The 27,907-nt window shown below is 52.1% G+C and overlaps 1 protein-coding gene across 6 annotated transcripts in view; it reads left to right on the top strand.

The window, feature by feature from the left end:
- The window catches only part of ARMC9 (armadillo repeat containing 9), a 180,370-nt gene extending 157,709 nt beyond the window's left edge, over positions 1-22,661 (top strand). For 2 of the 6 annotated variants that reach the window (XM_050751098.1, XM_050751097.1), the window contains 2 exons: positions 5,363-5,499; positions 6,110-7,140. In XM_050751098.1, the coding sequence (XP_050607055.1) occupies positions 5,363-5,499; positions 6,110-6,146 (174 nt within the window). In that variant the 3' untranslated portion in view covers positions 6,147-7,140. Of the gene's footprint in view, positions 1-5,362; positions 7,141-10,351; positions 10,482-20,860; positions 21,351-22,418 lie in introns of those variants that run through there. The other 4 variants (XM_050751095.1, XM_050751093.1, XM_050751096.1 and 1 more) reach the window with 4 other exon arrangements.
- The last annotated feature ends 5,246 nt before the right edge of the window (positions 22,662-27,907 follow it).

Below are 27,907 nucleotides of genomic sequence, written 5' to 3'. Positions count from 1 at the left end.
CACAATCTCGGCTCACTGCAAGCTCCGTCTCCTGGGTTCCCGCCATTCTCCTGCCTCAGCCTCCCGAGTAGCTGGGACTACAGGAGCCCGCCACCACGCCCGGCTAATTTTTTGTATTTTTAGTAGAGACGGGGTTTCACCGTGTTAGCCAGGATGGTCTCCATCTCCTGATCTCGTGATCTGCCCATCTTGGCCTCCCAAAGTGCTGGGATTACAGGCATGAGCTACTGCGCCCGGCCACAAAGTGACAATTCTAAAAACAAAAGCAAAACCACACCAGGAAGGCCAGGGAAACCCAGCGGAGAGAACCCGGATCTGCAGCAAAGTCACTCAGCTTCGCATTCCCCACCCTGTACTCGCTACCTCTGGAATTCTGTTTATGTTGAATATTACATTTCCCTTACCGTTTAAACCAGTGGTGTTGAACTTTTGTTACTTGTAGTCAAAAACATGTATGGAACAAGTAAATATAAAGAAAATAAAAACTATTTATTCCAGCAGCCAGACAGAATTGTGATCATCATTTTAGTGCGTTACGTTTAGTGTAGTTTTTTTCCTACATATATTTTCAGCAAACGAGAAACCTTTCAGTGTTTGTGTATGTGTCTACATGTGTATATGGTTTGTTTGCAGTTTGAATTTTGTTTGTTTTCTTTTGCATTGTTGAACATCCTGCAAAAGATGATTTAATGATTTATATTATATTTACACCATAATTTATATAGCCATGCTACCGTTTCTGACATTTGTGTTTACTGATTTGGAGTTATTATATACTTGGTGAACCACTAAGTACATAAATATTCCTAACCAAAACAAACAAAAAAAAATTATGACCCTTCCTTCACCACCAGCACCCTCTGGAATCCGGTTGCCAGGAGTGTGGATAAATCTAGAATCTTAGTCCTCTTGAGGACTATGACAGTATGTATTGTACACATTCAGAATACCAGGACTGTTTTGGTTTTGTTTTGTTTTGAGACAGCATCTGGCTCTGTCACCCCAGCTGGAGTATAGTGGCACAATCACAGCTCACTGCAGCCTTGACCTCCTGGGCTCAAACCATCCTCCCACCTCAGCCTCCCAGGTAACTGGGACCACAGGCATGCGCCACCACATCTGGCTGAATTTTTAATTTTTTGTAGAGACAGAGTCTCACTATGTTGCCTAGTCTTGAACTCCTGAGCTCAAGCAATCCTCCTACCTCCGCCTTCCATAGTGCTGGGATTACGGGTGTGAGCCACTATGCCCAGCCCGGCCACTAGTACTTTTGGAATCAGTAATTCCACTGCTACGACTTTTTTTTTTTTTTTTTTTTTTTTTTTTTTGGAGACAAGAGTCTGGCTCTTGTCGCCCAGGCTGCTAGGATTTTATACTGAGAAGTAATCAGATGTTCACAGGATAGATAGATAGATAGATAGATAGATAGATAGATAGATAGATAGGTAGATAGATAGGTAGATAGATAGATACAAATAGATATCGATATATAAGCACACACAAGGTTATTTGTTGCAATATTATTCATAAAATTAGATATTACATTCCCAGGCCGGGCGTGATGGCTCACACCTGTAATCCCAGCAGTTTGGGAGGTCGAGGTGGGTGGATCACGAGGTCAGGAGTTCCAGACCAGCCTGGCCAAGATGGTGAATCCCCGTCTCTACTAAAAATACAAAAATTTGGCCGGGCACGATGGCTCGCGCCTGTAATCCCAGCACTTTGGGAGGCCGAGACGGGCAGATCACAAGGTCAGGAAAACGAGACCATCCTGGCTAACACGGTGAAACCCTGTCTCTACTAAAAATACAAAAAATTAGCTGGGCGTTGTGGCGGGCGCCTGTAGTCCCAGCTACTAGGGAGGCTGAGGCAGGAGAATGGTGTGAACCCAGGAGGCAGAGCTTGCAGTGAGTCAAGATCGTGCTACTGCATTCCAGCCTGGGCAACAGAGCGAGACTCCACCTCCAAAATAAATAAATAAATAAATAAAATACAAAAATTAGCCGGGTGTGGTGGTGGGTGCCTGTAATCCCAGCTGCTTGGAAGGCTGAGGCAGGAGAATCGCTTGAACCAGGGAGGCTGAGATTGCAGTGAGCCAAGATCACGCCACTGTACTCCAGCCTAGGCAACAGAGTGAGACTCCATCTCAAAAAAAAAAAGAAAGAAATTACATTCCCAAAATAGGAGGCTGGTTATGTAAATTATGATATATTCACACAAAAGAGTACTGAAGATGATGTTTTAGAAAAATATTGAATGACATGGGAAGAGCCTCACAATATATAGCTAAGTGAAAAAGCAAATTATAGAATGGTGTGAATATAGCATGCTAGCCATTTAGAATGAACCCAAGCTAGTATTTTTAAGTGTGTATTTGCATATTTTTAAAATTTTTTTAAAAATCAAATGTTAAGTGGTTGTGCTTAGATATTGGGAGGGCAGGTCATGTATATATTCTCTATATTTACCTAATTTTTCATGATAAACACTTACTGGCTTTATAATCGAGGAAAAAAAAGGTTGCAGATAAACATATTTGCCCTGTGCAATGGGGACCCTCCTACCCCACCTCAGCCTAGCATCAGCTGCACCTCCCTGGCCATTTTCTTCCCACCCAACCCTGCCCCCTGCGTGGGTTCCAGATCCTTCTGTCTCCCCAATCTCTGTGCAATCCCTGAATACATCCTTTGCTCTGTCTTCATCCTCCCCTCCTGCTGCCTTCCTCGGGCCTCTCGACAGGCCCTGGGGCTCTGCCTCCCTTCCTCTCAGACCCTCTCTGGCTGTGTCCCTGCCCCATCTTCCTCTCCACTCAGCCCTCTGTGGCCAGGCGATGACTTCCAGAGGGTATTTCTGCCAAGACCACAGATGACCTTCCAGTTTCCAACCCCAAGGACACTCAGGGCACATTGTCCCCGCTCTTTCAGTTGCCGGCTGGTGACCCCTCCTGGGAGTCATTCCACCCCAGTCCCCATGTGCTGGCCTCGGCCTCTTACCCCCTTCCTCTCCAGAGGCCCCATCGAAGGCCCTCACTCCATCCTGTCTGTTCCCTAGTTTCTACTACTCACTGATGACACCCACACTCAGCCCAGATATGTGCCTACAGCACCCCCAATTCAGCATTTCCTAGACCAACACAGCTGCCATCTGAGTCCCCTGCTTCAGGGCATGGCATGAGTGCCCGCAAACAGCCAAGCCAGAGTCCAGCAGGTTTGCACGCTCCTCCCACCCCGTCCTGCCCGCCACCGGCCTTCACGGCTCGGGGAGGTCCTCCTAACAGTGCTCCCTGCCACCGTCCACCTTCCACAACTGTGGACGGAATGATCTTTCTAGCAGGGAACGTCATTCCTTTGGTTCTCCATTACTTGGGGGTCAAGTTTAAATTCTGGCCTTACAGGGTGCTTCTCAATTGACACCCCTGCCACAAGCATCAGAGCCCCCCAGGATACCCTGCCCCTTCCACGCTACTGTCGCACAGGTCTTTTCAGGAAAGGGAGGTAGGGGGCATCCATATTTTCTGATTTTTTACATCTTTCTGTAACAATGCAGCACAAATATATATATATGTATACACACACACACACCATATATAGATGTATAGATATTTTTCCCCTCTTCACCTTGCTCATGGTGTTACTTCTGCTGGAAAACCTTCCCTCTTCTGGCACCTGGCAAACCCCAACTCAAGAGTACAAAACCGAGTTGGCTAGGAGTGTGGTGGCTCACGCCTGTAATCCTAGGACTTTGGGAGGCCAAGGTGGGAGGATTACTTGAGCTCAGTTCAAAACTAGCCATGGCAACACAGTGAGACCTTGTCTCTATTTAAAAAAAAAAGACCGATCGCCCACCTTGGGAAGACCTTCCTGCCCACCTCAGGGTGGTTACATGTCTCCTTATCTTTGGTGTTGGGTTGAGCCACGTGAAGTTTTTTTTCTTTCTTTCTTTCTTTTTTTTTTTTTTTTTGAGACAGAGTCTCACTCTGTTGCCCAGGCTGGAGTACAATGGCACAATGTTGGCCCACAGCAACCTCCACCTTCCTGGCTCAAGTGATTCTCCTGCCTCAGCCTCTTGAGTAGGTGGGACTACAGGCATACGCCACCACGTCTGGCTAATTGTTGTATTTTTAGTAGAGATGGAGTTTCACCATGTTGGCCAAGCTGGTCTCGAACTCCTGACCTCAAGTGATCTGCCCTCTTCGGCCTCCCAAAGTGCTGGGATTACAGGCGTGAGCCACCACGCCCAGCCAGACATATGAAATTGACATTCAAGAACAGCCATTTGCAGGGCCCAGCCCTAGGCAGGCACGAGCTTGTTGTGTGCCCCCCACTGAGCCCTTGTTGGCGTAGGTGGCCCATATCTCCTTGTTGAAGGGGGAGCGAGTGCTCCATTGCCTTATAGATAACTAGAGGGCCTTCCTCGGGGATCTGTGGTCAAGGCTGACCCAATGAGGCTGTCCCAGCCAGCTGGCCCTCGCATCTGGCTGGATCTGGTGCATGAAGCTCTCAGCGCTTGCCTGCTGGGCGAGGGTGTCTCCCCCAGCTTGGGTGCCAACATTAGACACTGCAAAGGAGCTGTTCTGCACACATCCTTTAGGTAGTGTTATAAGAAAGTAAGTTCTAGGCCAGTCACAGTGACTCACGCCTGCAATCCCAGCACTTTGAGAGGCCACGGTGAGAGAATTGCTTGAGCCCAGGAGTTCGAGACCAGTCCTGGCAACATAGAGAGACCTTGTCTCTGCAAAAAATTAAAAAATCAGTTGAGTGTGGAGGCGCCCATCTGTAGTCCCAGCTACTCCAGAGGCTGAGATGGGAGGATCACTTGAGCCTGGGAGGTCAAGGGTGCAGTGAGCTGTGGTTGCACCATGGCACCCCAGCCTAGGCAACAGAGTGAAACCCTGTCTCTAAGAAAAAAAAAAAAAAGAAGAAAATTCTTCAGTCTTGTTCTTGGCCAACACTTGCCACGGCTGACATGACTTGTTATGTCTTCTCTGGTTGGATTCATCCCTTCATTCATATGCTTAATCCTTGGAGAAAACCAGGAGATCGGTGCCTTACGTTGTTTGCTTGAAATGTCATGGCCCCATGTCACCCAGAGTGGTAAGACATAATTGTGTGTTAGGAATACAACACGCCATGTATCACTGTGAATACAGAAGGGGGCTAACAGGAGCAAGAGGAGGCTACTGCCTCACAGGGTCAGCCTCCTGGCTCCTGCCAAGACCCTTTAAAAGGTCTGATATGCCAATGATGGTTTAACAGGACTTTGAGGCACCACCCCCTCCTGTATTTGTGATGCTGCACAGCATTCGGCGGCCCGAATCTCCTGGCTGGCTGTACTTAATACCGTTTTTCATGTTTTTCTCCAGGCTGGAAGACCATCACACACCTCCCCAGACAGCCCAACACCCCACAAACAGCCACCCGCAGGCCCTGCCAAACCCTCACGAGGCTGTCTACAGGGAGGGCAAGCCCAGCACCCCGGAGTCCCGCATCTCCTCTTCATGTAAGAACACGGGCAGCACGTCGGGTCAGTTCTGGAACTGTGATGTCTAGAACCCACGCGAAACAGCAGCAGGAGTGGCAGACACACACCTGCTCCCGGGAAGCCCTCTGGTCTCAGCCACAGCCCTGTGTCACAGAGGCTCATGGGATTCCCAGCCCACAGCCAGACCGACGCTGGGCTGGTCCTCTGCGTCCCCTTCTCGGAGCACTGCCTGCTGTCCTGTCTGGGAGCTCCTGGGGCAAGATTTCTGACTGGTGAAAGCCGGCTTTAATATGAAACTTCAGAGGAGAAATCCCAGGCTGATGTAGCTCAGAATCCCTGGTTCTGGTAGCTCAGATTCTCGTGCAGAGGAGGCCAGCCGCCTGCTGGAAGGCTGGACCGAGGCAGAAATGTGCAACTAAAAGCACAAACAACTCTGGGATCCAAACGCGTTTGAAACTTCCAGCTGAGTTAACCAGAGGCTGATGGGAGATAAAAGTATTTTTTAGATGCCAGAAAAAATATATATGCTTTGAATCAGAAATGTACAAAGTATTTTTTTTTAATTTTTGAAAGGAAATTAAAAGGATTATGAGCAGTTCAGATAAGACTCTAATTTCCATTTGAGTAGGAAAAACAACAGAGGAACGGGTTGGATTCCTGTCTGAGAAACATCTGAGAACTTGCATCTGCTCACAATTGGATTCAGACGCTTCCAGACCCAGGTGCAGAGCGGTAGCCAGTGACGAGTCAGCAGTGGCTGGGTTATGTGGGACCCTGGGTCTCTTGGTGGTGAGCAGTTTCAGAGGTTTTGCCAGCATTGATCATCAGTTATTTTGCCCGTGCTTTACTAGAGCTGTCAATATTCGTGTGCTCTCTAAAGGTGAGCAGCTTAGTAATTTCTCCAGAGATTTCTGCTGTCAGGGTGGAGGTCTTAGGGGGCGTCTAACAAGTTTTGCCAGTTTGACTGAATGCCATTGAGTTAAAACTGATTTCAAATTCTTAGGCCTGGACTTCCTAAAAGGCTCCACAGTACATTCAGGGTAACGTAGCAGTAACATCCTTGCTTTACCAAAATGACCACTAAGAGGCCCTTTATTTTTGCACTGATTGGACGTGCCTTTGGGAAGCTGCCATGCTGTTACCTGCAGAGCGGAGGCACTTGAGGTTGGCATGGATGGAAAAGGCCAAGGAGCGGCTGCTGCAGTGTTCACGTTATTGTTCTTTTCAAGAGCAGTTTACTTGAGCCCTGACAAAGTCTGGGCCCAGGCACATTCCGGGTCCTTGCATGGACAGGGTGGGCACCCACCAGGAGACTCAGCCTTGGTGGTCATGGGTGATTGCCAGTGCTGCTTCCTAGGAAGGCAGCAGCTGCCCACCAGCGCCCCCAGTTGGACCAGCTGGAGCCAGAGCAGTGCTCTTCCCAAATCCTGCTGTCGATGCCCCCATTAACCTGCCCCAAATGCTGAGACTGTGTTCTGAGTGTCCCTCCTTCAGGCCTGCTCCTATTGGCTCAGCCTGGCTGGGACCCAGGACACTGACCCCCCGCCCTGCTCTTCTCCACCTGCCAGAGACCAGGAATAGTCGCTACCCTCCCTGGTCCTGCCAGGCCCGCTCTGAGCCTCAGGCCAACACCCCTAGTCCTCCTTCTATTTTATTTTATTTTACTTTATTTTATTTTATTTTACTTTATTTTATTTTATTTTGAGACAAGGTCTCACTCTGTCCCCCAGGCTGGCGTGCAGTGGCCAATCATACATAGCTCATTGCAGCCTCACATTCCTGTGCCTAAGCGATCCTCCCACTTCAGCCTCCTGAGTAGCTGGCACTACAGATGCACCACCATGCCAAGCAAAGTTTTGTTTTCTTTAAATTTTTTGTAAAGATGGAGTTTTTCTGTTGCCTGGGCTAGTCTTGAACTCCTAGTCTCAAGTAATCCTCCCGCCTGAGCCTCCCAAAGCACTGGGATTACAGGCATGAGCCATCATGCCTGACCCTCTTAGTCTCCTTTAAAATCCTTTTACTTGACAAAAAGTTCTTCCTTTGGAAAAACCAAGCCCCAGGTGAAGTTTCCTCTAGGTCATGAGTAAGCCTTTGCCATGCCTGGAGTAGACTCCCATTCTGAGTTACTTTCTTTCAGACAGGCCTGCCCACGGCCTGCTGCGTCTCCCCGGTTGGCCTCCCTGCCCCTCTCCCTATCCTGTCACCTGCCTCCGCCTAAGGGATAGATGGCAAACAGGCCTCTGCTTCTGTGCTCCGTCTGGGCTCTGCAGATAAGGGGACTGCGATTAAGCCCGTTAAGCCAGGGAATGAGTGATGTGGAGGGGGATGAGCATCAGGGAGAGCAGAGAGCGGGCAGTGCTGGGCTGGGCGTGGGCACCCCTGAGCCACGCTGCCTTCTGTTTCATTCCTTCCCTGCTCAGGAGCTTGCTCTGACTTCCTCCAGGCAGTCCTGCTTCTCCATCCCTCCCCTCCACTTCAATTGATTGATAGATAGATTGATTGATTGATTGTAGAGAGAGGTGTCTCTGTGCTGCCCAGGCTAGTCTTGAACCCCTGGGCTCAAGCGATCCTCCCACCTCAGCCTCCCGAAGTGCTGGGATTACAGGCATGGGGCCCCCTCCACTTCTCTTCTCTCGCTCACCTTGCCCCAGGCCCATCCTGGCCCCAGGCAGTACTCCCCACAGGTCTCCTTGCACACAGCTCGCTGCCGAGTCTGGCCTGTGCTGGGAACTAACGCCCCACCCAGAGACCCCGTGGAAACCCCCACCTTCACGTTGAGTTTCTTGAGGAAGAGCCTTTGTGCTTTGCGTTCAGTCAGCACTGCAGGGAAAACTCATGAGGGGGAACCTGTTGGACCCTCAGACTGCTTGATCGGTTGAACGCAGGGCCAGAAAGAACATTCTAGGCAAAAGACTCAGCCCCAAATGCCAGGAGGAAATAGTTCCCAAGGGAAAAGGCCAATAATATGGCTTAGCATTTTGCAAAACATTGGCCTGAGGAAAGCTATTCTCATTTCCCCACCAACCAGGACTATCTTCAATATCAAAATCACATGCCTTGGGACTTCATAGCCCTGGGAGTTAAAATGCCCAGCCCTGTCTGAAATGGACCAGCAGGCAAGAGATACTACTGTCCCAGGAAGCCCCCCGTGCACACCCATGGCTGCCCCATCTCCTGGCTCCTGGCTCTCTTAGTTAGGGAGTCTCTTGTTTTGTTTTGTTTTGTTTTGTTTTTTTTGAGATGGAGTCTCGCTCTCTCGCCCAGGCTGGAGTGCAGTGGTGCGATCTTGGCTCACTGCAAACTCTGCCTCCCAGGTTCAGGTGATTCCTCTGCCTCACCCTCCTGAATAGCTGGGATTACAGGCATGTGTTACCATACCCGGCTAATTTTTGTATTTTTAGTAGAGACAGGGTTTCACCATGTTGGCCAGGCTGGTCTCAAACTCCTGACCTCAAGCTGCCTGCCTTGGCCTCCCAAAGTGCTGAGATTACAGGCGTGAGCCACCATGCTCGGCTGGTCTCGGTGGGACCTCTGAAAGTCCGCAGTGTGTCCTGTGCTGGAGGAAGTAGGAGAGGAGAATGGGACAGTTGAACCAAGACCACCTCACGGTCTCAGGACACTCCAGCTCAGTTCCTCCTTTTTATGACCACCCCGTCCCCTACCCTCACAAGCCCTGGGAAGCTCCTGATCCTGGTCCTAGAGGACTTGCCTGACGTGGGCACAGCTTTGTGACTCCACGCGTTGTAATGGGGTTCCCCTGCGTGTAGCCCAGCAGTTCAGTGTGACTTCACTCAAGTATTCTCTTGTACACCTATGCTTTGTCTCCTGGCCTTATTCTAAGCACATGGAGCAGGTGCCACCTGTCCTGAAGCTCTATTTCTAGACCCAGATACAGGTGGAGACCGCCCAGTGCCACCCGCTGGGTTCTGGTATCAGAAACAGGTTCTCGTTTGGGTCAAAAGAGAATTATCTGGAAGTCAAAGCCCCTTGCTACAGGGAAACCTGCAGGGAAGATCCCTTTATATTTAAGATTAAATAGATCACATTGCAAAGCCGCAGAGCTGCTTCTAAAATGAAAGAGCTGAGAGGAGCTTGGCCTAAGGGAGTTGCGGATGCAGTCTCTGTCACAGTCACTGCAGCAGTGACATGGCCCCCCTCAGCTGTAGGAGAAGAGGAGAGGTGGGGTGGGAAAAGGGGTACGTGGCATCTGAGATGCAGCAACATCTGTCCCCAGGCCATTGGGGAGCCCTCCATATGCTATGATGCTCTCTAGGATTCTCCATCTGCTTCCCCGTGAAGGGCTCCTGTGTATTCCAGGTGGCCTGGTTCCGGGTGGGCATTAGCTACGGCACCAGTCATTGGGAGTGAGGGCACTTCCTGGCCACCCCGGGTGTACTTAGGGGTTCAGCATTAAGGAGCCTTGGGCTGCTCAGTGAGGAGCACCCTACCTCTCAGGTTGTTGGTTTTAGCAGATAAAACTACATGCCACCCAGTTACATTTGAGTTTCAGATAAGCAAATGTGCCTCCACGTTTCATCTGGAGGTGCGTAGCCATGGCCCAGGGAGACAATTCATTGTTCTGCGGGCTTTCCAGAGGCTGAGGGGTGCCAGGAAGGCTGAGCGGCCAGGGTGATCTGCACCTCCCTGGGCCGTGCCTGTTGCCGCCAGCAGTGTGCCTGCCATCCCCCGCTGCCTGGCAAGTTCCCGGCTGCACGAGTAAACAAGTATCCCAAGCCACAGGCGCCAGGGAGCCCGCAGGGCCTGGCCTGGGGTGTGTGCTTTTCTTGGCTTTCCAGCCCAGCCCAGGAGAGGGCATCCTTAGAGGGGCTCCACAGCAGATGTGGACTGAACTTCCTCTCCTCCTCCCCAGCAGCCATCGACGCCAAGCCAGGAGAGTGGCTCCCAAGAGCACGCCAGGAGGAGCCTCATCCGGCCCCCACGGGGACCTTCCGCCAGCCAAGGGAGGCGCCCCAGGACCCAGGCAGTGGAGAGACCACCAGGTAAGGGGGATGTCACTAGACCTCGAACCTTACTCTCAGTGCTCTGGGAGTGGGTGCCCCACGCCGGATGCAGAGCACCCAGGAGACTTGGAAGGCTCCTCTGAGGCCCACCATGTGACAGGGGAAGCCAAGCAGCAGCGTCAAGATTCCCGGTGAAGTGCAGCTACCACTCCTGGCCACCCTCGGAGGGCTGTGCTGCCTGAGAGCTGTCAGGCAGACGGGAAGGACACGGCACTCAGAAGCATGCCCACAGGACCAGTTTTCAGAACTGCCAGACGGACATGTCCGGGGCTGTGTGATGGGGTGACTTAAGGACAGTGTCCTGTCTTAGCTTTTTGCATTTGGAGGAGGTGGGCTGGAGGGCAGAAAGATGGAGAAGGAGGTGAGTAAATGGTTTGGCTCAGAGGTCACTGCCTGAAACAGAAACTGGGCCTCCAGGCCGGGGCATGGTGGCGCACGCCTGTAATCCCAGCACTTTGGGAGGCCAAGGCAGCAGGAGGATTGCTTGAGCCCAGGAATTGGAAACTAGCCTGGGCAACATAGTGAGACCCTGTCTCAAATAAATAAATAAATAAATAAATGAATAAATGAAAAAAAAGAAGAAGAAACTGGACCCCCAAGCAGAAGAAAAACAGAATGGTGTTCTCTCTTCCACTGTACCACGTGAGCACAGACTGGCCCTGTGGGTTATTAACGGTGTTCTCTCTTCCACTGTACCACGTGAGCACAGACTGGCCCTGTGGGTTATTAGGCCTTCTTTAGGGTCTAGAAAGGACCTTTCCAATCTCGCCAGCTCTTTCTTTTGGATCTGGAGAAACCTGTTCAGGGAGAGGGGCCTGGCCTGGGTCTCAGACGCTGCCTGTCCCTGACCACCAGGCACGCCAGCTGCCTCTCACCACTTCCTCCTGGCCATGAAGGAAGCCAACCTCCTGGGGTGAAATACGGGGCTGGAGCAGGCTCAGCTTAGTTCTGGGGGCCCCGGGAGAGGACAGGCAGGAAGACCGAGCAGAACCTGCACCCACTGGTGGGGAAAATCAGAGAGAGAGAAAGAGGCAGGAGGAGAAATCAATGGGGAGTGGCAGACAGGAGGAGGATGCAGGAGAAAGGGGGTGCAGACGAGTGTGCTGAGCTTCCTTGGGTGGGGATGGGCTAGAAGCCGAAATTGGAACTGTGGGAAGGATGGGAAGGACTTTAGGACCTGGGCTAGGGAAGGGTGGGGACAGTGCTGGCCAAGAAGCAGAGGTGTCAAAGGTGGCCGCATTACTGGGGGAGGCGCCAAGCCCCTGGACTCCTCCAGTCCCACTGCCAACCTGCCTGGGGACCCAGGGACCCACCTCCCCTACCTGGGCCTCCCCTCTCTCTGTGGCTGAAGAGGAGCTCATCTGCCAGACCAGGGGTTCTCAGGCTCTCAGCATCCCCCTGAATTGGGGACTCAAAATGAGAGACCACTGAGGGGTGGGCCAAAGCTCTCTCATGCCGCTAGTCCAGACTGGATCCTCCCCTGCGGTTCAGCCAGGCCAAACGTGCCCTTCCGGTGTAGGCTGCTTCTTTTTACTTCCTGCAAATGCTGAGTTCATTTCTGAGGCTCTCCACTGGGACAGCCCTCTCTCCCCAGAAATAACTGTTTTCACAGTAGGTAGGCAGCCGACCCCGAGAGACCTCATTACATCAAGCAGGGTTGCCTCACTGGCCCCCCGAGATTCTGTTGGGCACAAAGACCCCTCAGGGTCCAGCCTAGAAGTGCCCTCCCCTTGGTGTCAGTCACTAAAGCCAACTCACATTTTAAGCCTGGGGGTTCAGTGTGAGGAAGAATAGGATTGAAAGAGGGAGAAGTACAAGTTGTTCCATCTCCCCCTTCCTCCCTCACTGGCAACATCATCTGGAATATTACGGCATTCTAGATGAGATATATATATATATACCTCATATGTATGTGGTATACCTCATCTAGAATGCCATAATATTCTAAATGATAAGAGGCCATCTCTTGTCAGGCTGACTTCAGCCCCAATTCAGGTCTCAGCTAAGCATCCCTTCCTCCTGCCTGACCCCAAAGTGCGGGTCACGCCCTTCTGCCAGGCTCACAGGAGCCAGAGTCCCTCCGTGAGACTGTGGGGAGACCCCACTGTGTTGTCATGTGGCTGCCTCTCACTGCCTCAGAGACAAGCACGGTGTCCAGGCATAGAGAGTGTGCAGGGCCTGCTGGGTGTACGGGGAATGTAGGGCATGCAGGAGTGTGCACAGTGTGCAAGGTATTCAGGAAGTGCATGGCTGCAGGGAGTGTGCCAGGAGTGCAGGAAATGCATGGCTGCAGGGAGTGTGCCAGGAGTGCATGGCTGCAGGGAGTGTGCCAGGAGTGCAGGAAATGCATGGCTGCAGGGAGTGTGCCAGGAGTGCATGGCTGCAGGGAGTGTGCCAGGAGTGCAGGAAATGCATGGCTGCAGGGAGTGTGCCAGGAGTGCATGGCTGCAGGGAGTGTGCCAGGAGTGCAGGAAATGCAGGGCTGCAGGGAGTGTGCCAGGAGTGCAGGAAATGCATGGCTGCAGGGAGTGTGCCAGGAGTGCATGGCTGCAGGGAGTGTGCCAGGAGTGCATGGCTGCAGGGAGTGTGCCAGGAGTGCAGGAAATGCAGGGCTGCAGGGAGTGTGCCAGGAGTGCAGGAAATGCAGGGCTGCAGGCAGTGTGCCAGGAGTGCATGGCTGCAGGGAGTGTGCCAGGAGTGCAGGAAATGCATGGCTGCAGGGAGTGTGCCAGGAGTGCATGGCTGCAGGGAGTGTGCCAGGAGTGCATGGCTGCAGGGAGTGTGCCAGGAGTGCAGGAAATGCAGGGCTGCAGGGAGTGTGTCAGGAGTGCATGGCTGCAGGGAGTGTGCCAGGAGTGCAGGAAATGCAGGGCTGCAGGGAGTGTGCCAGGAGTGCAGGAAATGCATGGCTGCAGGGAGTGTGCCAGGAGTGCATGGCTGCAGGGAGTGTGCCAGGAGTGCATGGCTGCAGGGAGTGTGCCAGGAGTGCAGGAAATGCAGGGCTGCAGGGAGTGTGCCAGGAGTGCATGGCTGCAGGGAGTGTGCCAGGAGTGCAGGAAATGCAGGGCTGCAGGGAGTGTGCCAGGAGTGCATGGCTGCAGGGAGTGTGCCAGGAGTGCAGGAAATGCAGGGCTGCAGGGAGTGTGCCAGGAGTGCATGGCTGCAGGGAGTGTGCCAGGAGTGCAGGAAATGCAGGGCTGCAGGGAGTGTGCCAGGAGTGCAGGAAATGCATGGCTGCAGGGAGTGTGCCAGGAGTGCAGGGCGTCTGCGCTGTGCTCCTGTGCCTGGCCTAGGTGGTCAGAGTACCTGTTGATGAACAAGTGGGAGAAAGGGAGAAAGAGTGGTTCTCTATATGGCTTTGGTGGGGAACGTTTGTCCCCTCAACTTCCCTGAGCTCTGCTCTCTTGCTCTTTCAGGTGAGGTCTCACACCCAGAAGAGGAATTGGTAGATGGGCAGGAAGCCCCTGGGACAGTGGGGCCCTGGGTCAGTGGTAGACTGAATGATAGCACTGGTTACTTAGCTCAGCTTTCAGGTGTTTTAAGGCTAATGGCCACTCAAGCTCTGCTCCAGTGAATTCCAGCAACTGTCTTGCTGTAAAATTGCTTTCTCGGAGGCTGGGGAATAAAAGTCCAGACCTGCCAGGCGTGGTGGCTCATACCTGTAATCCCAGCACTTTGGGAGGCCGAGGTGGGTGGACCACGAGGTCAAGAGATAAAGATCATCCTGGCCAACATGGTGAAACCCTGTCTCTACTAAAAATACAAAAATTAGCTGGGCGTGGTGGCGCGTGCTTGTAGTCCCAGCTACTCGGGAGGCTGAGGCAGGAGAATCGCTTGAACTGGGAAGCCGAAGTTGCAGTGAGCTGAGATTGCGCCACTGCACTCCAGCCTGGATGACAGAGTGAGACTCCGTCTCAAAAAAAAAAAAAAAAAGCCCAGACCCTACAATCGTACTGCCTTCCCCCAACCCCCGTGGTGAAATTTTCCTTTTCCTTGGTCAGCTTCTTAGACTCCTTAGATTAAGTAGCAGGAGAAAACTAGTGTTGATCAGGCTTTAAAGATGTATTTAAATTAAGAAAGAAATGCATATATCCTGCGAAGAGCCCAAGTGCTCCCCACGAAGTATGTCAGTCCACAGAGGCTGACTTGCGCCCCGGAATGTGCAGGAAGGTGATGGCAGGGCTGCCTTGACTGTCGCCTGTCGGTCCTTCTCAGCATGGCCCTGCCACTCCAGAAGAGCAGCCCCAGCCGGGTGCCGGGTGCTTGTGCCTGGAAGTTCACCTCCACGTGGCCTGAGGACAGGTGAGGGAGGGGGCTTTGTCTGAGGAGCTCCTCGCACCCAGGCCCAGGACACGATCAGAAGCAAATGTCAAAGATCCTGTCCTGCCACAGATGAGAAGTGATTATTTCGCAAGTGCTATGACATTTTTAAAATGAGAAGAGATTGTACATATGTCTACATGTATGCCTTTCCCCTCATGTTTGTCCCTGAGGATGGACAGCAGCTCCCAATGACACATTCATGCATCCAGCTAAAGAAACAACACATGCTCACGCCTGTAATCCCAGCACTTTGGGAGGCCAAGGCAGGCGGATCCCCTGAGGTCCAGGAGTTTGAGACTAGCCTGACCAACATGGGAAACCCTGTCCCTACTAAAAATACAAAAATTAGCCAGGCATGGTGGTGCATGCCTGTAATCCCAGCTACTTTGGAGGCTAAGGCAGGAGAATCGCTTGAACCCAGGAGGCGGAGGTTGCAGTGAGCCAAGATCGTGCCACTGCACTCCAGCCTGGGTGACAGAGCGAGACTATGTCTCAGAAAAAAAAGAAAAACGACACATGAAGCCTCAGGAGGCCGAGGAGCTTGAGACGTGTTGCCCAATGTGTGCCCACGGCACAGGAGCTATGTGCGCAGCTGGTTCCTGTCTGCCTTTATCTGGTGTACTCTGTTCTGGCCCATTTCCCCACCTCTGCCCCTTTCTGGGTTTTCTCATCACCCAGATGAAATGTCCGCAGCAATAACTGAGAGCCGGTTACGAACCCTCTGGGCAGAGTCGCCTAGGGGCCCTGAATGCTTTGGTTTGGCCTTAATGCAAACAGAAGGGACACAGGATCCTCTGCTGGGTGATGCTCAGCAGCCGGATTATGACTCAGCAGCATTCCAAACACAGGGAAAGACTCGGCATCTCCCGAGGCATGTTATGGCTCTTCCCTCTCAACACAATGTTCCTGTTGATAAGCTGAGATCCCATAAGGGCCAGGCTGCTCTAATAAACAATCAGCTACCTTGCAGAGCACCTCCCAACTTTCCTGTATATCACCCTTTACGTTTTTGCCAGGACCCAGTCCCGTGCGTTTCTGCGGCACATGACTTTCCATATGTCATAGGTGACTGCCGTCCTGGACTTCCTTTCCACATGGTTTCTCTGGTCTGCCCTAATCTGGCCTCATCTCGGGCCAGACCAGCACCATTTCCTGGCCCTGGCCCCTGGCTGCCTCCAGGCTGCTGAGCTCACCATGCTGGGGGGATGGCGGGCCCTGAGGCCACCAGGGGCTCAGCTGACGCTTACCAACAGCCGTCCACCCCACCTCCCACTGCATCCTTCCCAGAGCGGCTAGAGCGTCCAATGCAGGGGCCTAGCCTCCTAGGTCCACACAGGCACCGCCTGCAGCAGCCCCCAAGGTGGTCAGACTGCCTCACGGGGTGGGCTCTGCCAGGCCAAGGGGCAGCTCCCTGATGCTCTGCTGAGGGCCACTTTCTTTTTTTTTTGAAAGTCTCGCCCTGTTGGCCAGGAGTGCAATGGTGTGATCTCAGCTCACTGCAACCTCCACCACCTGGGTTCAAATGATTCTCCTGCCTCAGCCTCCCGAGTAGCTGGGATTACAGGCATGCGCCACCACCCGCAGCTAATTTTTGTATTTTTAGTAGAGACAGGGTTTCACTATGTTGGCCAGGCTCGTCTCGAACTCCTGACCTCAGGTGATCCACCCGCCTCGGCTTCCCAAAGTGCTGGAATTATAGGCGTGAGCCACCGCGCCTGGCCACGAGGGCTATTTTCTCCAGTGCCAGTGGGAGGGGCCAGCCAGCGGGAGCCCCAGTCTGAGGAGGCTCATTCCCACCACTCACAGCCATGTCCTAGGGAGAGGGGGGCAGGCTTAAGGTATATTAGTTAGGACTCTCCAGGGAAGCAGAGAAGCTGATTTTAGGGAATTGACTCATGTGATTGGAGAGGCTTGGCAAGTGCAAAATCTGATGGGGTAGGCCAGCAGGCTGGAGAGTCAGGGGAGAGTTGCAGTTCAGGTCCAAAGGCCACCAGCTGGCAGAACCCCTTCTTGCTCAGGGAATGCCAGTCTTTTTCTGTTATGGCCTTCAGCTGACTGGATGGGGCACTCATGTTATGGAGGGTGATCTGCCTCACTCAGAGCCCACTGATTCAAACGTTCATCTTGTCCAAAACAGAACTTCACAGAAACATCTAGAATAATATTTGACTGAATATCTGGGCACCATGGCCCAGCCAAATTGGGCCACCATGCCTGGCCCATAAAAATAACCATTATGGGCCAGGCATGGTGGCTCATGCCTGTAATCCTGGCACTGTGGGAGGCCAAGGTGGAAGGATCTCTTGAGGCCAGGAGTGTGAGGCCAGCCTGGGCAACATTAGCGAAACCCTACCTCTAAAAAAATAATAAAATTTTAAAAATTGGGCCAGCCGCGGTGGCTCGTGCCTGTAATCCCAGCACTTTTGGGAGGCCGAGGTGGGTGGATCATGAGGTCAGGAGATCAAGACCATCCTGGCCAGCGTGGTGAAAACCCTGGCCAGGGTTTTCTACTAAAAATACAAAAATTAGCCGGGTGTGGTGGCAGGTGCCTGTAGTCCCAGCTACTCGGGAGGCTGAGGCAGGAGAATCGCTTGAACCAGGGAGGTGGAGGTTGCAGTGAGCCAAGATCACGCCACTGCACTCCAGCCTGGGTAACAGAACGAGACTACGTCTCAAAACAAAACAAAGCAAAACAAATTTTAAAAAATTACTTCTAATGACCATCACATAAGGACTTTGATACCCAGTGCCAAATTGCTCTCCAAAAAGATGGTGTCCTCTTCCGGTTATCCTTGGGGTGGGAGGTCACGTAGTCCTGGGCCCTGCTGCCCAGGCTTTCTCTCCCTGGGCTTCTTTGGACTCACCTCAGCTGACCCTGACCTTGCAACTTGACCTTGCTGCCCATTGGCTTTAAGGCGCCATATGGAAGCCAGTTATCCCTCCTGGACTTGCACAGCCAGCTCCTCCAACCCTGGGGGGCCCTGGCTGCCTTTGAGGGCTGCCTCCCAGGCTAGCTGGTGCTGGCTGCCCTGCCCCCAAGACCATGTGATGGTCCTGGGGCTAACCCAGCACTAACCCCTGCCCTTACCACTGCCAGGAATAGTACCGCTATTCATGTGAGTCATTTTTACTAGGTTTTCTGTTGTTCCTTCTTAAAATATGGCAGGGCTACACTTAAAAATGCTAAAGATGGTAAATATTGTGGATATTTTACTACAATTTAAAATAAGTGAACTGGCCGGGCGCGGTGGCTCATACCTGTAATCCCAGCACTTTGGGAAGCAGAGGTGGGTGGATCACCTGAGGTCAGGAGTTTGAGACCAGCCTGGCCAACATTGTGAAACCCCGTCTCTTCTAAAAATACAAAAATTAGCCGGGCGTGCTAGTGCATGCCTGTAATCCCAGCTACTCGGGAGGCTGAGTCATGAGAACTTGAACCCAGGAGGCAGAGGTTACAGTGAGCCGAGATCGCACCATTGCACTCTAGCCTGGGCAACAAAAGCAAAACTCCATTTCAAAAAAAAAAGGATAAAATAAATTAACTATTATAATAATGACACAAAATGTCAAAATATGAATAGTAAAACATAAAAATTTGAACCAAATAATATTAAAACACCACATTTGATGGTTACACACATTATACCTGCATCAAAATATCACACTGTACCCCATAAATATGTACAATTATGTATCAGTTTAAAAAAGAAAGAAGTCACCTCACTAGACCATGTACAAAGCTCCTTTGTATGTGTAAACACATCAGCAAAGCTTTCATGTAATGATTTAACAACCCAGTTCCCAGGTCAGATAGCCCCGTGTATCTGTGAACTCATCCCATCAGGAGATGCATCCTGATCGCTGATCCCCAGCCCCTAGCAGAATTCTCAGCACCATGAGCTCTATCAATGAACGAAAGAAAAGCAGAGCATCCATTCATTAAATCCGAGTATATACATCAGAAGAAATAATACCCAACTCTTGTAAATGCTAATGACAGTCTGCGTGGACGTGTGGAGAGGGTGGGGTGAGACTCATAAAAGCAGAGTGGTAACAGGAGCCTGTTACTGTACCTACAAGTAAGCAACAATGTCACATAGGCAAAAGGTAGAATGTGGAAAATATTTAGGGGAGTAGTGTTATGAGTGATATAAAAATTTTAATTTTTGAGACAGGGTCACACTTTGTTGCCCAGGTTGGAGGGCCGTGGTGTGAACAAGGCTCACTGCAGCCTTGACCTCCCAGGCACAAGTCATCTTCCTGCCTCAGCCTCCCAAGTAGCTGGTACTACAGGCACGTGCCACCATGCCCAGCTAATTTTGTTTTTTTTTTTTTGTAGAGATGGGATTTGGCCATGTTGCCCAGTCTAATCTCGAACCCCTGAGCTCAAGCGATCTACCTGTCTTGGCCTCCCAAAGTGCCGGGATTACAGGCATGAGCCACCACACCCAGCTATGTTACAATTAAAAAATAATAATAATAGGGCTAAATCCCTACTATACTTTTGAACCTAGTTTGAAGACTTCTTACCTAAAAAGTATGAGCAGTTTGTATACCACTGTTTTCCAATTTGGATTTGGAGACTTTTCAGATGTAAGTATTATTTTTTAAATTATTTTGTGTGTGTGTGTGTGTGTGTGTGTGTGTATATATATTTTTTTTTTTTTTTTTTTTGAGGCAGAGTCTCACTCTATCGCCCAGACTGTAGTGCAGTGGCACAATCTTGGCTCACTGCAACCTCCACCTCCCGGGTTCAAGTGATTCTCCTGCCTCAGCCTCCTGAGTAGCTGGGATTACAGGTGCGCACCACCATGCTTGGCTAATTTTTTGTATTTTTAGTAGAGACGGGTTTCACCATGCTGGCCAGGCTGGTCTCGATCTTCTGACCTCATGATCTGCCCGCCTTGGCCTCCCAAAGTGCTGGGCTTACAGGCGTGAGCCACTGCGCCTGACCTATTTTTCTCATTATTAAAGTGGTATATTGTCAATGTAAAAAAAGGCATATAGAAACAAATCAAACCAAAGAATCCCACAGTCTCCTCCCAAATCCTACTCCCCAGAACCATACCTCCATCTAAGGGGTCCTAACAACTGGGCCCAGGATATGACCTCACTGAATTTTCACAGCTGTTCCTTAGACATTTTACAGGCAGGGAAACTGAGGCTCCCAAGGTATCAGGGAACATCCGTGCAGTCACCTCATGGAGAGCAGTGGGGCCGGACGCAAAGCTCCATGGCGCAGGGATTCTTTCCCATTGGTGCCTGCATTTCCCCACCCTATGCCCATTGTCTCCTTCTGCCTGTGGTTTCTTTTTTATGTATTTGTTTGTTTGTTTATTTATTTATTTATTTATTTATTTATTTAGAGACGGAGTTTCGCTCTGTCACCCAGGCTGGAGTGCAGTGGTGTGATCTTGGCTCACTGCAACCTCTGCCTCCCAGGTTCAAGCAATTCTCCTGTCTCAGCCTCCTGACTAGCTGGGACTACAGGCGTCTGCCACCACGCCTGGGTGATTTTTGTATTTTTAGTAGAGATGGGGGGTCTCACCATATTGGTCAGGCTGGTCTCCAACTCCTGACCTCAGGTGATCCACCTGCCTCAGCCTCCCAAAGTGTTAGATTACAGGCGTGAGCCACTGTGCCCGGCCAGTTTCTTTTTTTCTTTTCTTTTTTTTTTTTTTTTTTTTTTTTTTTTTGAGACAGAATTTCACTCTTGTCGCCCAGACTGGAGTGCAATGGTGCAGTCTTGGCTCACCGCAACCTCCTCCCAGGTTCAAGGGGTTCTCCTGCCTCAGCCTCCTGAGGAGCTGGAATTACAAGCACCCACCACCACGCCCAGCTAATTTTTGTATTTTTAGTAGTGATGGGGTTTCACCATGTTGGCCACGCTGGTCTCGAACTCCTGACCTCAGGTGATTCATCCGCCTTGGCCTCCCAGAGTGCTGGGATTACAGGCGGGAGCCATCACATCCGGCCCCTCCTGTAGTTTCTAACACTGTGGTAGCTGGGACTCCAGGTTGCACGTTTTGTTCTAGGGAATGTGCATCAGCCTTCACCTGCAAGCCCCGGGCCCCCGGCACTCCAGAGATGCTGGACTGGAACCTACCCAAGGCAAAGGCGTCAGTTCTGGCCCCTCCGTTCTCTTCGTGTGGCCCCCAGCAGGCCAGCCGCCCCGGCTCCACAGCGTCCTCCACAAGGGGCCTGCCGAGTAAGTCAGCCTGGGCCCCGCTGGCATGGGAAGATGGCTACCCGCCCACCCGGAGGGAGGGGCATTTTGGTGCTGCATTTGGCCCCGTGCTCCTGTGTGTGCCAGGCCAGGCCAGAAGGGGAGAAGGCCTGCTTCCCTTCCAAACACAAACAGGCCCCAGCGGGCGGCTTCCTTTCCTCCAGGGACAGGTTCTGCATGAATCTTCCTTCCTATTAAATTCCCTTTGGCCTCAGTGACTCAAACTCAAGCTGAGGAGGGAGACCTCCAGGCAGGTCACTGAGAGAGAAGCCCCTTCCCCCCTACCCTCTGTGGAGCTTATAGATTTGGCCCTGAGCTGGCCCTACTGCCCTGGGGTTAGCCCTGAAACTCAGACCTGCCCTGGTGGAAGGTGGTCCAGCCCCTGGTCCAGCCGCTGTGTCCCTGCCTGGCCCAGCCTCTCAGGCCACCCCCAGGTCAAACAGAAGCGGGTGTCTGCTCGCAGGCTGGATGGAGGGGCTGTCAGAGGGCCTGCAAATGGGATGGGCCCAAGGGCCCCCACTCTCTCCCTGGGGCCTCCCTCTCACCCTCTCACCTGAGGCTCACTGTAAGGACAACTTTGTCTTTCTCTGTCGCCTTCCAGCCTCTGCCAGTTGATAGCCCCTCCACCTCCACGCCCCAGCTGAGCTGAACCTTTGTAGAGGGCTTTACCAAAACTCAGGGGAAACAAAAGGACAGAACAAAAGAAGGTCAGGCAGGATGAAAGGGGTCCCGCTCAGGATATGCGCATTTCTGTGGCCGCCCCCAGCCCGCCCCACCCCACTACCTTCCTGGCCGGGCCCTGGGCGCTCTGGTCAGCTGGGGACATGCTGGGTCGGAAGTGGGGGTAATGGCCATGGCTGGGGAGCCAGGTTGGGACCCCTCCCGCCTCCCACTGGGAAACACGCCCCAAACCCCAGCCGAGCCAGCCGTAGCCCAGGCCAGGTGCAGAGGAAATGCGGCAAATCCAGGGGCGGCTCAGCCAGGAGGAAGGTGCCACTGGGGCAGGGATCCCCAGTTCATAGCGACAGTGACACCAGCAGCTGGCGGCTGGCCTGGCCCCACATCTAGCAGCATAGCATGGTCGCGGTGTGGACGGCTCAGCTAGCCATGGGCGTTGTGTGTCCTGTGGGCTCAACAAAACTGTGAGCTGTTGCCAGCAAAGCTGGCTGAGCGACCCGCACCAAAGGGCCTGCTTCCTGTGAGGAAAAACTGGCCTGCCAGTCGAGCCCCGGCCACAGAACAGGCGACCTGGGGGAGGGAATGTTCCCTCACTTCTAAGCCGGCTGAAAGAGGGACTGAGTGGGACAGAGGGGATTCTGTGCGGAGACCGCACAACGCTGGCGTCTTGCTCTGGCTTTTCTCTCCAGGCAGCCAGTCTCACAGGAAGTAAGGATGTCCCCGGGTGTCCCCATCACGTTGCCGGAGGACCAGCCAGCTTCCCGCTCTCAGCTGGCAGCAGCTGCCAGTGATGGATGTAAAGGGACAGTTGTCCACAAGACTCGGGGAGCTGAGGGGAGGCCGGCTCTCCAGGCAGCACCAGACCAAGGCCATTGCAGCCCCACCGGCCGGGTCACTTTCTCCCGGGGCAGAGCCACCAAGGAGGGCCGGGGAGAGCCTGGAACTGCGTCCTGACGAGGGGGATTTCCTGCTTACCCTTCACACACACAGGAGGGGGTGGCTTTTGCCCGCGGGAGATCTTCTGGCCCCAGAAACAGCAGGTGCTGGATTTGCAGCCCTGGCCCTCCAGGCCCCAACGGGGCGACAGTGTGGGGCCAGCCTGGAGCAGGGCCTTTCCAAGGCTGCTGAATCCAGCTCTCCTCACTCAGACCGACTACCGGGACCCAGAAGGAACTTAGGTGAAGCTCATTTTATTCTCAAGCCTGTGTCTCAGCAGCAAAGTTGGTGTTTTCTTCCTCTGTTAAAATCTGAGAAAGAAGGCCGGGCGCAGTGGCTCACGCCTATAATTCCATCACTTTGGAAGGCCGAGGCAGGCAGATCACGAGGTCAGCAGATCGAGACCATCCTGGCTAACATGGTGAAACCCCGTCTCTACTAAAAAAATACAAAAAAATGAGCAGGGCGTTGTGGCAGGCGCCTGTAGTCCCAGCTACTCAGAAGGCTGAGGCAGGAGAATGGCATGAAGCCGGGAGGCGGAGCTTGCAGTGAGCCTAGATCATGTCCCTGCACTCCAGCCTGGGCGACAGAGCAAGACTCCGTCCCAAAAAAAAAAAATCTGAGAAAGAATATGGCGTGCTCCACCCTCTTCAAAGCTCTGTGCCTCTGCACACGTTTTTTGAAGGCCTTAAAAAGGTCACTGGTGTGACCAGGGAGCACCTTCTGCCTCCCTCCCTGCACCGGGACCATAGACACAAACAGCTCTACCCACAAAGTGGCCCGTCCTGCGGGGCAGGCCTGTGCGCCCTTCACCAGGGCTGTCGTCAGAGTCCAGACTTAGGGCAGAGGAAGGATGTTTGCCTTCAGGACCAGCAAGTCACAGGTGTCCTGGATGTTACCCAAGCTCTAAAATCAAATAAAACCCATCGGTATTTAATGCTCTGTGTGTGTGTGTGTGTGTGTGTGTGTGTGTGTGTGTGTGTGTGTGTGAAGGGAAACGGAAAGCAGATAAAAGTCATGTGCCCTCCCCCAGGCACCTGATCTGCCCACCAGACCCTTCAATGGGGACATCTCTGTGGTCCCAGTGGTCGTAAATAAAGGCTAAGCACTGGATTTTTCCACAGCCCCCTGACACCTCAGGAGCGCAGGCAGAGGAGGCAAACAGGAGGCCAGGTTACCCAAGAGATGACCAGAAGCTCATCCAGGGCCAGGACCCCGGTTAATCTTGTGAGTTCTTGGCAGTGGCTCCAGGCTGGGCACATTAGATACTGTCGTGTGACTGGCCTGGTAGCCACCTCTTGGTTCTCCGGAAATGTGTGAGGCCACTCTGTGCTCTGGGAAGAAGGTTGCCGTCCTGACCTGTCAGCCTCCAGGCCCTCTCTGAACTCCTTACTTGACCTGGAGGCTTCGGGAGCAAACCCACAGCTCGCCCCTGGTGTCAGTGGTGCAGACAGAGGAAAAGTACAGAGTTCCCAAATGCTACTCCTCCGTGGTGAGACTTTGAAAAGGTGTAGAGTGGTTGCAGACGAACAGCAAAGGAGTGAAATGGAAAAATCTCTCTCGCTCCCCACAAGAAGTCCACTCCCCTCCGGATTCCTCAGATGCCACTGGCTGGCACAGCCTTTCCCGCCCTTGGTGTGGGAGCAGCAGAAATCCAGGGGATGGGAGAATCATCGGGGTCAGGTCAGTGTCTACCTCGTATGAAGTCAACAACTACTTTTCCCTCGAGCCTACCAAAGAGCTAAAGTCTGATCTGTAGTTGTCTGATGGTTTGAGGAGAAAAGATAGTCTTTTAGAGAAGTGGGGAGTATCCAACTTAGGGTCAAAATACACTGAGATTAGGCTGGGCGCAGTGGCTCACACCTGTAATCCCAGCACTTTGGGAGGCCAAGGCAGGCGGATCACTTGAGGCCTCCAGGAGTTCAAGACCAGCCTGGCCAACATGGCGAAACCCGGTCTCTACTAAAATACAAAAAATTAGCTGGATGTGATAGTGTGCACCTGTAATCCCAGCTACTCGAGGAGGCTGAGGCACAAGAATCGCTTGAACCTGGGAGACGGAGGTTGCAGTGAGCCGAGATCATGCCCCTGCACTCCAGCCTGGGTGACAGACAGAGACTCCGTCAAAAAAAAAAAAAAAAAAAAAAAAAAAAACAGTTGCGATTACCAGGTGAGATACGGGTGGTTCTTCCGGGAAAGTGCTGAAAATATCACCCAGGCCTCGGCACCACACCCTGGGAGGGTCCACTCCTGGGCGCACGCCTCTGCATTCCAACGCTGACAGCTAGAAATATACTTTGTAAAATACCAACAACTTATTCACAAATATTCCAACTATCTACTGGCTCCAATAAGCTTGCTGAGGATGGGTATGACCAAAGTCTAAGGGGAAAAAATCGGAAACACAAATAAACCTGCTTAAAAGTCAGGTCTCCAGATGGAGATCCGAGCAGATGGCTCCTAAGGTTTGCCCCTGAAAACTACCAAGGGAAGCCACAAAGAAGGATATTTGGACCTTCTAGAAAATGGTAAGGCCCCAGGTGGATTATGCTTCCTCTGCCCTGGAGGCTGAGCCACCCCTCTGGTTTCTTCTGAGTGGGACTTGATCTCATTTCTGCATTAACAGCAAAGTGGAACTGTCTGGCAAGAGCTTAAATTAGGACCTGTGGTGGGGACTTTAATAGGCAGGTGGAGGTTTGAAATCCAGTTCGCTGCCAGAAATTAGTCAATAGGTGAGGAAAGATTTGACCCAAATCAAAAGAGCTAAAAAATAATAATAATAGGCCGGGCGCGGTGGCTCAAGCCTGTAATCCCAGCACTTTGGGAGGCCGAGACGGGCGGATCACGAGGTCAGGAGATCGAGACCATCCTGGCTAACACGGTGAAACCCCGTCTCTACTAAAAAATACAAAAAAAAAACTAGCCGGGCGCGGTGGCGGGCACCTGTAGTCCCAGCTGCTCGGGAGGCTGAGGCAGGAGAATAGCGTAAACCCGGGAGGCGGAGCTTGCAGTGAGCTGAGATCCGGCCACTGCACTCCAGCCTGGGCAACAGAGCAAGACTCCGTCTCAAAAAAATAAAAATAAAAATAAATAATAATAATAATAATAATAAAATAAAAATAAAAATAAAAAACCCAGATGAACAAATAAGGTTCATGAAAAAAAAAAAAAGCCATGATAAAATATCAAACTTTTTAATAAAAACAAGTCTGGCCCTGTACTTGGATGACCCCACCTGTCTTGTCTAACCCTAATCCCAGCCCCAGTTTTAATAAAACTGTATTTACAAAATGGGCAGCTGGGACGCGGACCAGAGTTACCAATTTGATTTTTTTTAATATTGCATTAAAGTATTACATCATTTGTCTTCATACTGAGTTTTGGGGTATCCCTCTAAATTTTGTATGCAAGGTGAATACCTCACCCCCTCTTCCTAATCCTGGCCTAGAATCTGGGGGATCCCTCTGACCCTTCCACAGTGCCTGATAGCACAGCCTGTGGCTGGTGGTGTGCCTGTTTGCCTATCTTTATCTCTCCAGATACTATTTGGGGTGTGCTGTTCTAAGAAGTGATTAGGTTAGCTTTTGCATATAACAAACTACCTCTGAAACTTAGTGGCTTAAACCAACAAATATATTAGCTTTATAATGATGTGGATCAGTGATGGGGGCTGGGCACAGACAGGCAATTCTTCTGCTGGGCTTGGCTGAACTCAACTGTGTCTTGTGGTCAGAGGGCAGTCAGGGGCTTCACTCATGTCTGGTAGTGGGCTGTTGGCTGAGCCCTTAGTTCTCCTCCAGCTTAGGCTCGTTCACATGGTGGCCTCGGGGCTCCCATGGCAGTAAGAGAAATCAAGCCCAAGTCTCATATCCACGTTCGCTATTCTCCCATTGTCCAAAGCAGATCACATGGCCAAGGCACAAGTCTGTGTGAAAGAACGTGGATACAGGGACCCCCAATGAACCAGGGGCAATACTGCTGCAATCTACCACATAGATACTGTTCAGAACTTTGCAGAACTGAATCTTTTAGGGCTGTTTTTCCATTGTGGTATACCCTGTCCATTTAGATTCAATTGAACAAATATATTCTTTGGGGCTGCAGTGTGTCAGGATGTGGAGACACAGTCCCATTGGCTTTCAAGTTGCCATCCATCTTGTAGGGAGAATTTCTGGCCTTTTCGGATGGCCACAGGCCAGGCCGGAGCACCAGCCCCAGGCTGAAGCATCAGGCAGGTTTCTAGGAAATAGTTGCAAAATTAACAAAAAGTCAGGCCTACAGAGCCCCATCCAGAGTCATCTCCTTAAGTTGTCTACTGAAGCCTGGGGGTCGATGGGATCTCAGAAGGGGGACTAGAGAAATAGGAAACAGGATAGAACCGGGGGGTGAGAAAGAAGAGGGCAGGTGCAGGAGTTTCAGGGAAGGAGGAGGAGGAGGACTAGGGATGCAGGGAGGAGGACTAGGGGTGCAGGGGGAGGACCAGTGATGCAAGCTCTGGAACCCAGGGAGGAAAGCAGGGGATGGAGGGCGGTTGCCATAGTCAGGCTGTAGAGGAGATGGGGAAGAAGATAACAGGCTGAGGCCAGCTTGAGAGCAGTTTCCTTAGAGCACTGGCCAGAGGTCAGCCTGCACCCGTGCCTGTCAAGGCAGTGAGCTGGTTGCCAAAGGCATTGAGGTCAGAGGGGAGACCCGGAGAAGGCAGGAAGGTGGATGGCAGGAGCTCTAAGAAGGGAGGCTGGAGCAACGGCCTCAAAGCTGTGATCCTGAGGGATGCTGGGAAGCAAGGAGTCCACCCGGCCGTCCTCTGGCCCCTGGGCAGGAGGCAGTGGTGTGTGGCCAGTTTGGGACAGCTCACGGAGCTGATTACTAAGTTTGGGGGGAATTCTTTTTTTTGTTGTTGCTGTTTTTGTTTTGTTTTGTTTTTGAGACGGAGACTCACTCTGTTGCCCGGGCTGGAGTGCAATGGCACGGTCTCAGCTCACTGCAACCTCTGCCTCCCAGGTTCAAGTGATTCTCCTGCCTCAGCCTCCCAAGTAGCTGGGATTACAGGCACGTGCCACCATGCCTGGCTAATTTTTGTATTTTTAGTAGAGACAAGGTTTCACCATGTTGGTCAGGCTGGTCTCCAACTCCTGACTTCATGATCCGCCCACCTCAGCCTCCCAAAGTACTGGGATTACAGGCATGAGCCACCATGCCCGGCCCAGTTTGGGGGAATTCTATGAGCTGCTTTTAAACATAG

Source organism: Macaca thibetana, chromosome 12 (assembly GCF_024542745.1).
Source record: "Macaca thibetana thibetana isolate TM-01 chromosome 12, ASM2454274v1, whole genome shotgun sequence".
NCBI classification, from domain to species: Eukaryota; Metazoa; Chordata; class Mammalia; order Primates; family Cercopithecidae; genus Macaca; species Macaca thibetana.
This window is presented reverse-complemented; position numbering and strand designations above follow the sequence as displayed.